The following is a 13,064-nucleotide window of genomic DNA, read 5'->3' on the forward strand; positions in this document are numbered from 1 at the left end:
ATAAAGTCCAACACGATCGAGTTAATTCTGAAATTCAAATTTTTGATCACCCGGTTAGTATCACTTTTTTCAATTTTCAAGGTTAACCTCTTGCTTTTGCATTATCCGAAAGCATTAATAAGTTGGAATTAAAACGAAACGACTACGTATTATAGAGAATACATATCAACGGTAACCTGTAATTTTTTCTTAATTTCGAGCTCATGCGATTTATACGCAACGTATCTCATGTTGCATCCGTCAAGGACACTGAATTTGCATATCGTCTGGTTTCGGCAATCGTAGTTGGAAAACCGATCTTTTTACGCACAGAAGATTGTTTTTTGAAGTTACAATTAATTGAAAAAACGTATTTTACGATTATTTTTCAACTTTTTATAGTGGAATTGTAAACAAAATTTCGAAATATTGCTCGTTGAAATAATTTCATAACCTAAACTAGTAAATGTGTAATCGACTCGATAATGTAGAAAACAAATACGACATCAAAAGTATGCGATTGTATACGTGCTACCTGAGATATGATAAACCGTATAGAAAGTTATGGTCTGTTGTGCGCAACAAGGTGTAAATAAAGGAGAGAAGGGTTTGATAAAAATTCGGTATACCATTAACAGCATTAATAATGCCCTCGGGATTTTCTTGCATCACGTTTTATAATTTTTCTGCCACTCGGCTTCCTTGGCTGAGTAGAACGTTACGGCGCAACGACCGCCTTACAGTGATATCCCTGACCTTACAGTGTCCCCTTCTCTATAGAAATTGCGCACAAGGCAGGACGAGTGTCGAAACGTTGTCTTTTGAAATTGTCCGTGAATCACATAGAGCTAATAAACGGAACCTTTGTCGTTCGAGTCCTATTATGAATAAATGTTAATTCGACTTAACGATTTTATGCGTTACAGTACTTTATCGTGAATTGCACTATTTTAAGCCCTGTACATATATAAAGATTTATATAAAATAAAATAGTAATTTTTAAAAATGATCAATTTATAATAGAAATTGATATATATGCGATAAATAATAGAACAAAATATGATAATTTATGATTAATTGTTTTATTTATTTTTATGTTACAGAGCTTTTTCGTAAAAAGTGACCGATTGTCACCCACGAAGATCTCCGTCCAAGGACCCAGCGGTAACTTGATGCAACGCTGCGTGGGCCCGAGCACAAGTGATATTCTTACCTAATAATTAATCCGTAGCTATACACGCGTTTATACCGATAGAGCTTAAAAGCGTTCAAGTCGGCCCGTTACAATCGATATCCGTCGCAGCTGCCGTGTTTGGTAATCCTGTGACGTGAATTGTGTTCAAAAGGCTTTTCTGCTTTTACGGTCCAATAATTACCTGTAATTATAAAATTCAATCGAACTACAAGAAGTACGGATGCGTGATTCGTTTGACTAAAGCGAACTTTTTCGAAAGCAAAACGAAGAAGATAAAGGGAGAGGCAGTAGTGTCGCGAGTGTAAAACGGTGCGTGTGTGAAAACGGCACAATATGAGAGTGACAGCCGCCATCAGGCAGCATCCTCTTCATCCGCAAGTGGCTCGTACCAACAATGGAAAGTTCCTGGTCAATCCGAACAATAATCAGGACATCGGTCAACAGCCGACGAGCGATGAGACGAACTCAGTGCCACCAGTTGTCTTCCCTAGTTACGAACCTCTGCCCACAGATCATCATGGACCCACCATACTCGGCGATCGGTATTTACTTCTTGGGCCGACCGAGGGTAGCGCTCTGTACCGATGCGTCGACGTACACACCAGCCAGCATCTCGTCGCAAAGGTGAGTGCCGAAGTTTTCAAAAATTTCCATCATGTTTATGTAAATGTTTGCAAAGTATACGCAGCTTTTTAACTCCTATACGTTGTATACGTGTTACATTTCATGTTGGAACGACATAAATGCGTTTTTACGTCGTCTGGTGTAATTGGTGGTTAAGGTAGTGTTTTCAATACGAAAAAAAAGCAATATGGCGACATATGCGTTCTAACAATTGGAATACGAATGTTGATATCTTAATTGCATTGGAATACTTCAATTCACGTTCAATAGAGTAAAGGTTAATTCATGCGAAACTTGCTAGTCGATGCAAAATTTGTACTTCAATCATTCGTAACAAAACCATGAACCTAATCATTACCACGTGCCTAATTTTTAAAAGCTAATTATCAATTCTCTCAGCAAGGAGTCGGTAATCATAAACGATTACAACTTTCATTTTTTTTTTCCACGAACTCGTTTGGTATACACTTTATTGAGAATTTGTTAGAAAAATATATGTACGTATTCTTGGACTTATCTGCGTTACGTAAAAACGTTAACGTAATGCGGAATGATAAAATTATTACATAGTTAAAAGTTGTAACTTTTTTGTTCGGTCGTCACGAACGTTTTATTAGAAATCCGGACTCGTTGTTTTATCTACGTCGTTGCGACATTTAAAAGTATACCGAACGAAAATAATCGAGCGTGAATAAATATTGTCACTTGTTTTTATTTCTATTGCATTACACTGCCTGAAGAAAAAAAAAAAACAATTGTTTAATAATTCTCAAACTTGATATATCGCCTAACACGATATCCAACACTTTTACACGCGAAGCAATTATAAAATCACGCGATTATTTTCAGTAATATTTAATTACCGAGTATCCACTTCACACAATATTGAAACCTTATTAAAATATCAACTATCTTATTAGCTAATAAACTCGCTCGAGTTGGCCATGAATTGATCAACTTTCCGTACGTTTTATTAGAGTCTCAAAAAACATACCTTATTGTATAAACTTTATCGACAAACACCGTTCACATCGAGAACAAATTAGTCGCGATAGAAATACGCCCTAATAGACAATAAAGCTTCGTTAGAATCGTGAAATATAAATGTTCGTAATAACGTTCTCTAGAGGTGTGTTTACACCAAACGAACGAATTCGTACTTTCAAAAATTCTTCGTACATTTGGTATCTGTTTATGCTCGTTTGAACTTGAATTTTGTCGAAGTGGAGGGGGCGAACGTGCTTTCCTTGGTGCGGTCTAAACGCGCCTTAACATAAGATTTCCCGAAAGACTTGGCGGTTGACAAAGAAAAATAGTTGCGAATGGATTTCGAAATACGTTTGCCCGTTTATCCTTGATAGAGCAAACGCATCCTGCCTCCAGGATATGTGTCACGTAAGACTCGGAGGCAGGTGTGCAACAACGTGCAGAAACACGACCAATAAAAGTTACTTGTTGCATCGATGAAAATCACCTTTCTAAACTGTCGCCTGAAGGCTTATTTGCCCAGATTCGGATCGAGCGTGAATGGTTCACGCGTTATTGCTTGATATCACCAGTTCGTAACCTCTAGTGACAAAAATTACCTAGGTCTATTTTCGTTCACACTGTGTGCACCATGTTGTTTATGGCGACGCACGTGTCCACGCGCATCTCGTATACTTTCGTGACAATTGTGCTTAATTATCTGTATTTGGTGAGAGCTTTTGAAAGTTTCAAGGAGACCGTCATTCGAACATAAGAATATTGAACTTGATGTTAAAATTTTTTCGATACGATATACAATTCTTGTACAATACGGTTTTCTGTAATAAAATAAATTGTCTATAATAATGAAGATAAAATAGCACACCTCGTATTAGCTGTAGTAACGTAACCCATTCTTTTGTTCTTACTGCTATGTAACACGGTTTCGTATTAACTGATACTTTATAGGAACCTAATTATGACATCTATCATGTCATACGGAGGTTATCAAAGAGGAACATTATGGACTAATTCTTGATCTAGCATATTAGCTAATCCACTAGTTGATACATTTTATGTAATATAACGTACAGTTCTCGTAATTACAATTGTTACAAATAAACTATTAGTTTTATGAAATATTTTAATTCCAACTCTTTCACACCTAACGCTGACTGCAGCCGTCACGCGATCTAGTGGTACACTAACTCCACTAATTACATATAATTATATTGTTCTAAGGTATATCGCACCCAATTACAGAACTAGTTTATTTGAAATATGTTAATTACTACAATTTCTTTTTCTGATATATGAAGTTTATATTAAATATATTTTTATATTAAATATGAAATTTCACCAAATACGACGAATTGGACAGTATCAAACAGCAGACACTGCGAATATGAATAAAGTGAACTCTAGTCTCCAGTTCAGCCGTAGCAAAAAAGTTAGTATAAATAAGATGTTTCTCTGTGCAATTAAAAAAAAAAAAAAAAAAAAAAACAGATTAATCTTGCAAATTTTCCTTACACAAATTTAAAAGCTTGCCCTAAAAATAGAAAGTAGATTATTCTCAAGAATGCACATCATTATCAAAAGTAGTCCTTATCTAGACCTCTATTTCTTTCACTTCCGTTTCTTCAGTAGATCCACCGTGACGATCTCACAAATAAATAAATTGAACAAAAAATATCTCTTTAACCCTCCGTAGGTAAGCATTTTTTCACACTCAAGACCCAGATTGTGCCTGTAGAGGGTTAAATTGACTCGTTTAACCTTCGAACAGTGGATGCTGGGTCACCGCTGACCCGGATTTTAGATGTCTCTTGTTTCAACCGACATTCTTCTTTCCTTTTACAAATATATTTGCACAATTTTACACAATATATGACGCCTATTAAAATGAAAAAATTCAGTTTCGTTCGCGTACGAAAAAGAATTCAGTATTGGGTCATATTTGACCCAGTATCCGGTGTTCAAGGGTTAATTAACTAATTCCAAAAGACAGACTACGATCTGAAGGATGTAGAAACGATGGTCAGTGCCAATTCATAGTCGATGTTTGCCACAAAGAGATCACACTTTTTAGAGCGTGTCCGTAGGTACGGTTACGCTGGTTAGGAGAAAAAGTAGCGGATCCTCTAGTATCCGGTGTTTCTTCTCGCGCGACGGCCAACCGTTATTTCCATTGTTATCGGTGTAGGATTCATTGGTAGGAACGCCGTGTGTCACACTCTGAGAAAAGTTGTTCAGAATGTTCTTGCGTCAACCTTCACCGCATTTCTCACAATTAAATCCCATAGTTGTTGCATTTCCAATGAACGTTGCTGCTGTTTTAAGAACACAAGCCTTGGTTTTATGTGTTGCGACATTGTTTCACCTTCGAACGATGGGTATTATTATTTCAAGCTCAAAAAGGACATCGAATTCTACGAGGGTGATCTAAAATCGTCGAAATCTCGAAAGTCTCGCGTTGCTTTTCTCGGGATCATTCTTCAGTTCTGTTGAAATCGTTTGCAAAGAGGAATTTCTGCACCTTTACTATTTTAACACTTTCATCGTGTATTCTAGGAAATCTGTAGCAAAGGAAATTGCGATTTATGAACTGATTATTCAGAGTACTCAATGGTCATAACTGAACGTTAGGATTATTGACTTTGAATGCCTGATTTATCGGCAGTCTGGGTCATTGATGACCCAAACCAAATTTCACTCTTGAACTTTTACTTTTATTGAAAAAAATTTGAAACATTTAACTTAACGAACAATTGTATAATGTAGCAGAGACTTTGATAAGTGTTCCAGAATTTTTTCGGATTTTTTTAAAGCCTAGAACGGTAAAAAAAATTTAGACCTACGGAGGGTATAGTTGTCCAGGAAAGGAATGATCTAGGCTTGAATCATAGATCAAATTAACATCATCGCTATTCCTATCTCTTCGTAGTTATCAAAGGAAAAATTCCACATTGGTGTTTTTAAATTTTATTTCCATGTTATCATCGGATCCTTGAATTTTATGCATGAGCACATCTATATTCGTGGAGTTAACAGTAAGCAATAGTCATTTCTCGAATATTGATTTAAGTTAAAGGAATTTCTCGACAACGTGAATAACTGCATTGAGAATCATCTAACACACCAAGGTCCTCTGGTGTTCTGAATTCTCAAAAAAGATTTTAGTTCCAGCAGATAAAGTAACAATGGCACAATCAAGAAATACAAGTAATACAATTGTTGGCAATTTTTCTTGCTAGTAGAAAAAAAAAACAAAATAATAGTCAAGGTTAGGCGATAAATCAGCGATAAACTATCCGCTTACAAAATGCTTACTTCGAAGAGAGAATCAGTCGCACATCTAATCTTACAGCTAATTTATGTCAATATTTTTCCTACGATGAAGACAATATAAATGTCACGTCCTTATGGCAATTACGCGCGATTAGAAAATCGATCCACGATTCGATTTCGATGTATTTACATCAAACTATAAATACCACATCCTCTGTTCGCTGTAATTTGCCTCCTGAAAGAGCTATGTATACTATTGTTCGAACGATCTTCTTTCCCTGCTTTACGCAGATCACTCCTGGAAAAGAAAGTTGTTCACGGAAATTACACTTACCAATTGACAGAATGGTAAATAAGAAAATGATGGATCATTGTTAAAGCGATTTCGTGCAGTCACAGCCTGCGGTTCGATTAATCCTTTAAGGCTCGCGTATATCTTAAAGCGGATTTGTTAGCTTTCTTGTAATCATACAATGGCCTTTATGGAATCTTGTGGTCCCCGGTGCATTAACGATTTCGGAATCGTAAAGCATGGGAATAAGCTTACGATCGTGTGTGTGTATATATATATTTGTTTCGTCTGTCGAATGGAAAAAGTAGTGGGAGTGCAGAAAATTTCCGTGAAAGAATTTTTATCGTTTTCTCCACCTTGTGCTGTTGCCGCCGCCGCGCTTGCACCATGCAAATACGAATTGAGTGCGCGTCAGTGGTTCTCAATTTTCTCAATCTGAAAATTTTACTCGCCATTCGTGATCATTTTTTTTCTATACGAAAATCGTATTTATAGAACGACTTTAACTTCATCCTAAGGTTTAAAGCTGTTTTATGAGAATCGTAAAAAAAAAAAAAAATAACGCGATAACGAGGGAATATTATTTTAGTTCAATTTTTGTTCGATAGTGTTGTTCGTAAAATGTTCGTGTATTTCGTGAGAGTATTGTATACTTGTTTAGTGTGATAAAAATTATATAGCTAAAATAAGTACAATTTTTTGTAATGAATTTAAAAAAACGTTCAGTTAATTATGAATTGCTTGAAGTACAGTTTATTTGAACTAAATGCAAAGAATATATATATATATATTGTAAAAATATAAAAATTTTAAAGATAACAGAGAAATATTTCAATTTCAGTTTATCTTTTTTAAAATTTGTAAAACGTCAAGAAAAATTATCGTATACGTTGAGAACCACTGCTTTATACAACGCGTTGCAACCGTCGTAACCGATCGTGCAGTTGTTGCTTCCGCTATATAAAACCTTCTGTGAGATTGTTGACGTAACTCCGCTGCTATAATTCGACGTAATTTATTTGAGGTTTTCGTGTATTTCGTTATGCGACCAATCTTCCGGGTAGCACATTGTACACTTGCAGTAAAAACGGTGCACGCGCTCCAGAAATTTCAATCGAATTACTTATCGTATTAGAAAGTGTTACATTTATTCATATCTCGATGAAGCTGCGTGAAAAATCAACTTTTATCTTCTTTCTTTACTTTTATTTCTTATAATTTCTTTCACTCGTATTATCGAATGTCATGATCATTAATAACCACAGATATAATTATACTTGCAGCGTATACTCTATGATAGATTAATATAAAAGAAGTGTTATTACATTTGTCGTTCGTGCAGTTTATTGTTCAATAACTTGCAACAATAGACCTGATATCAGCGACCTTAATTAATTGGCCAGTTAACTGCAAGGTATACACGCGTGTATGTACTATGCTGCCGTTAGTAGTCACTGTTATCGAAGCCACGTGACCGCACGACTCGAGAAACGTAGAATTTTCTGCTTGTATACGTAGAACGCATCACTGCACCGATATTCGATACTATACTAAGTGATCCCCTCCTTTCTCTTTTTCTGTTTTTTCTCAAGTTCACCTTCGAATTGCTGTATTACGCTTGTTCTAGTGTGGTTGCATCACTCAATAGTTAAAATATTTATTTATCATATTTAATATATCATCGATGACTCGTTTGTTGAATAATTTTTGCCGTATACAATTCTGTGTATATCAGTTCTATAATTATTTCGATTAACTTTTAAGGTTAATAGAAAGTTTTTACAACGTGTTTCAATTAAACATTTTATTACACTAATCACGTTTCGACGATTGGTGTAAATAAATCTATTTTCACCATGTCAGTTGATTTGAAACCAATAATAGGTAGGGAAGTGAGTTCATTCGAATTGGTTCTCGAAGTGATGGGAAAGTGGCGCGAACTCGCTACCAACGCGGTAGTGTGAACGGTCCTTAATTCCCAGTGCAACCCGTGGCATGTGTCAGTAACGGTGATCATCGAAGGGTTAGATAACAAGGTATTAAAGTCGTCAGTGAATAATTATACACGTAAGAGCGTGGCCGCGTAAATGGTGCAAATTAAAAATTCTCCCGATCAGGCAACCGTTGTTAGAATAACAGCTACCGGAACGGTGCATACGTTGCGCAGCGCAGCTGTACAGTTTCCAACAGAATCCACTGTTATTATACAACGAAACGTCGAGACGTAACGGTTCGCTAATGTTCGGGTCGATCGAAGCTGCACCACTGGTAAACTCGTTGCGAGAGATCGTCCACGTAACTAATTAGATTTGCTTTCAGACATTTTCCTCCAAGAGAGAATTCAATTAATAACAGTAACTTTAGACTTTTCAACGATGTTTAATGGCGTACAAGTGTTTTCATATTTACGCTATTAATTCTCTTCTTAATTGTTGCCTTGATTGTTATTTTTCTTGGTTATAATTCTCTATAATAGGTAGCAATGAAAATTATACATATATAACAATGACTTTTTCGTTCTTCTTGATACAAATAATAAAATAACAATTTACCATCTTACTCTTTTTACTACGACACTGTAGTTCGAAGGAAATAGTCGTTGCATTTAAAACGAAACGTTCTTTATTTCCATGCAAGTCCAAGTATACAAAATTTTCGTAATACGATTTCCGTAACACCCTGTATATTCATGAATATACATTTCACAAATAAGCCAGAGTGACTGTGCTTTTCCTCGCATAACAACAATGCTAATTTTCAACTATTCACTGAAAACCAAATGTAAAATACACAGAGCCAAACGATCAATCGGTAAACAGTATAAATATATACAATTTCCTTGCTACTCGACACGCGCGAAAGGTCTAAAATTTCCCTTTCTTCCGGCAGCTGCGAGCAAACTGCGTCCGTAAATAATTTATGCGTTTACGAACGCGCACCGCGTCGCCTCTTTCAAAGCACGCCATAACCTTATCTTCTTTCCCGGAAATAAGCGTAGACAAAGTCGCGGCGGTTATAAGCTGAAAAATCGCGCTTGGATCCTTAATAACCGCAACGTTCGACAGACGAAAAGGCGCCACGTAACCCTCCGGTACACAGCGAGAGCAGCTGCTTGCCGCCGCGTTTCCATTAACATTTTACAATCGTCACGTTATACAATGCGCCGCTTACATCATCGTGCGCCGCGCGAACAAATACAAGGCTGCACCTTGCCTCACCTCGCCGTTACTTGCTCTCGTGTCGTATCGTCGCTCTGCCCGTTATTCATAATCGCTTCTAAAGCCAGGGTCGTTTAATTTAATTGACGATTACATCGGGCCGCTGCGTGACACGCTTTCGCAATCGCGTCCAGCTTTTCACGTGTCCATTACCACCTAACCTAAAATACGCCCGAGTTTCTCGCTGCGTTTCAGGAAATAAACATGGAGTTTGCTATTTGTATTCTGATCCGTTGTTGTACTAGGTCGTGTCATATGCAATGTGCGATTTTTCACGGATCAATGAAAATCGTTCGCTAAATATAGAATAATGTTGACTTTAGATGTTTTTTGCGAATTTTAACCGTTTCGTGGCTGGGGGATACTATGGTCTCACTTGAGTACTGGAATAAAAGTTCTTTGAAAAACAATTTGGTGACAAAAATGAAACATCTTAGAAATTTTTAATTAAGAAATTGTAAAAAATCGGAATATATCAATTTGCGAATTATAAAAAATCCGACATTTCACATTACGCGACCGAATATTTCTGATAAATATCGATGCTCGGATTTGAAGCTCGGAGGGTGTGGCTCTTGAAACTTTTCCAGGCTGAATTGTTTTAGTTGCGATAGTAGATAGTAGTTTACTGCGGAGTATGTACTGCATGTTTATTGATATATGCAAATTATTGTAATCGACGTTCGTAAAAAACGGTGTGTGTATCTATTACGATAGAGGAAGTACGTACAACTTTTTTTGCCCCTCGTGATCAGCTGATACGCGGTTAGTAGACCTAGGAAAATTCCGTCGATCTATAAATGATGTCTTAATAATATGTCGTGGAGGAATTAAGTCGGTTAGATTAGACAACTTGCCTCGTAGATAAATTTCAGTTGTAGATAAGATTCTAGGTTCAGCTAAATTTAGTTGATTCATCGTTTCGTTGTGCAATTTTTACAAACACTCGTGACGTATTTAAAAAACCTTTTTCATTCATCTATACGCGTGTTGCTACATATATATTTATTAGACACGTGTTATCATCGCTCGGTAATAAATTCGATTCCAGTTATCAATTAAAATTTCAAATAGATAAAACATCCGAATTTCAATAATATTTTCCGCTTCGATTGGAATCTGAACGAAAGGTATATCTCGCTCACTTTTTCAAACAATCTAAAAAACAACATATTTCAGATTACGCTTCTTCAGTCCGGCAACGATCCACGTTCGAAGAAGTCTAATTTAAACTTCACTTGAAGTTCACACGTGAAAATTGATGCGTACCTTAAACAAGATCGTAAATTTACACGAGCGTGGGTTAAACCGGTCTGTGTAACGTAATCAAAGACAATTGTACAACGAATTTTCTAAAAGAAAAGTCTGTTCACGGTGAGAAGAGATTCTTTGGAAATCGTGTGGCAATTGCTTCGTTGAAACGTGCGCGTTCAGAAACAAAGCGGTCCCTTTCGTTTGCTTTTCGAGGTTTTCTGTTTAATTTAACAATCAAAGGTGTAAATGAACACTGTAATTTCGTTGCTGCTCCGAGGTCTTTCGGAACTTTGGCCCGTATGTAACGAAAACCATAAATTGCTCGATGCCAGTGCCTAACAGAAGGCGCGTGGCGCAATCGAAAGGCAAATTTGAAAGACCTTGTGAAAAAGCCTATTGCATTAGGATCGTGTTGAAAGAGGGTAAAGTAGTTAAAGCCTGGATTTTCCTGTCGACAGAGTAACACAAATATTTAATATCGCTATCGATTCCAGAAATACAATGTACAATATCAAACTTCAAAATAAAAAAAAAGAACAGCAGATTCATTTTAAACTCTTCTACTCGTACTTAAGTATATTTTCATTCAATATGCACCGAAAAAAAAAATAAAAATACTTTTTGGCGCGATTGTTAAAATAGCGACCTTAAAATAACGCAGTTAGAGTGAAATTTGCGATGTTTCACCGAGAAAATGTATTTGCTCTCTTCTCGTCTCACGTGAAATTTCCTCCGTGTGTTCGATAGATCTTCGAACATCGTAAAAGTAATGATCGATCGGTACCGGGTGATTTCGTAAAGTACGCAGTGGTGCCCTTATTAAACTAATGGGACTTGAGTTTCGAAACCGTGTCAGGTTTCGACACGCGAGATGAACGGCCGGACGAACAAAGTTTCAAAAGTAGCCAAGATTTCGTGTGCTCCCTTATCGACCCGTTTTGTAAAGGCCCGTTTATATGTCAACTATCGTGTCGTTCTTCGCGTAGTCAAAGTGAAACACGTCTTAACCCTTTGTACTCCCAGCATTTTTTCGATAAGATCAGTCGATAACTTCGGTATCCTTTTGCAGTGAAATTTTTAAAGAAAAAAAAAAAAGAAAACATTTTTAACGTTTACGAATTTATTTATTTCTATTTCTTATGATGGAAGTTCACATTTTAAAGTTCTCCAAAGTATGTAATTACGCATGTCGCCATAACAGCGCCATTAGAGTGCAAAGGGTTAATATCTCCGAATTCTCACGAGTATGTCACCGAACTGATGCACAGTGGTTCAGAATCTGGGAATCCGAAATGTCTTTTAAAGAATCCTTACTCATTTCTATGTTGATGTCTGTTAGTTGAGGAATACTAAACATGATTATGTCTAATTTCTCTGCCTTTGGGGATTTCTGTGGTTACGGATTCAGCTTATTTTAAATAACGTTGTCTTTAAGGAAGCATTTTCTTCACAGCATTATTATCCCAAAAATTCCGATTGCATTTCTTATTCTGTTTGCCAAGACTCTTCACAAGAAGGTAAGTCATATTTCATATATTATATTGAACTACATGGGAACGAAAAGAAACATTCAATTACTACATACAAATGTTTGGATAAAAATTACTTTGTCGTCTGAAAAGATCTGACTTTCGTTTTGAAATTAGCCGCTACTATTTGCTACACAATTTTTCACGAATCTTCGAGTCACAAAAATTCCAGTCTAATATTTTCTTCTAAAAAAGAAACATAAAATATAAAATCTGAATATCGTTAAACAAATGATAAAAGTGAAAATCAAATTGTTCTTTCACTTTCTCGAGTCGTTTATCGAAATACACAGAATGCTGAATTCTTGAAACGATACGAATCAACTTTTCGCAAAGTTCGTTGCTTCGTAACGTATCTCAGTACCTTCCGGCAGAAACAACGTGAAACGTCGAGTGCAACACAATTCAGGGACTTGCAAAAGAATTAATATACGTTCGAAACTGTGCGTGAAGTCAGTTTCATGTCACTTCTTACAAACCGAAACAAAAAAGTAAGAGAAAGAAAAATGTCACCGTTGTTGCGCAAAACGTATCAACTTCTACTTTAATACGTTTAATTCAGCTGTCGCGACGAGAAAAAAGATACGCGATCGTCACTCCCAGACCGAGTTCGAACTTCTTTGCAGGACATCATCCATCAATCAAACGGAATTTCTGGAATATTTATGTTTTCAAATTGAATCTCGCATCTTTGGCGGACACGTTATTTTTTCGCC

The 13,064-nt window shown here is 36.4% G+C and overlaps 1 protein-coding gene across 4 annotated transcripts in view; it reads left to right on the forward strand.

The window, feature by feature from the left end:
• LOC108578808 (tribbles homolog 2) overlaps positions 1-13,064 on the forward strand; it is a 52,977-nt gene that overhangs the window by 26,253 nt on the left and 13,660 nt on the right. For all 4 annotated transcript variants that reach the window (XM_017942234.1, XM_017942225.1, XM_017942209.1 and 1 more), the window contains exon 2: positions 1,083-1,798. In XM_017942234.1, the coding sequence (XP_017797723.1) occupies positions 1,508-1,798 (291 nt within the window). In that variant the 5' untranslated portion in view covers positions 1,083-1,507. The remainder of the gene's footprint in view (positions 1-1,082; positions 1,799-13,064) is intronic.

Source organism: Habropoda laboriosa, unplaced genomic scaffold, assembly GCF_001263275.1.
Source record: "Habropoda laboriosa isolate 0110345459 unplaced genomic scaffold, ASM126327v1 scaffold32, whole genome shotgun sequence".
Taxonomy (NCBI): domain Eukaryota; kingdom Metazoa; phylum Arthropoda; class Insecta; order Hymenoptera; family Apidae; genus Habropoda; species Habropoda laboriosa.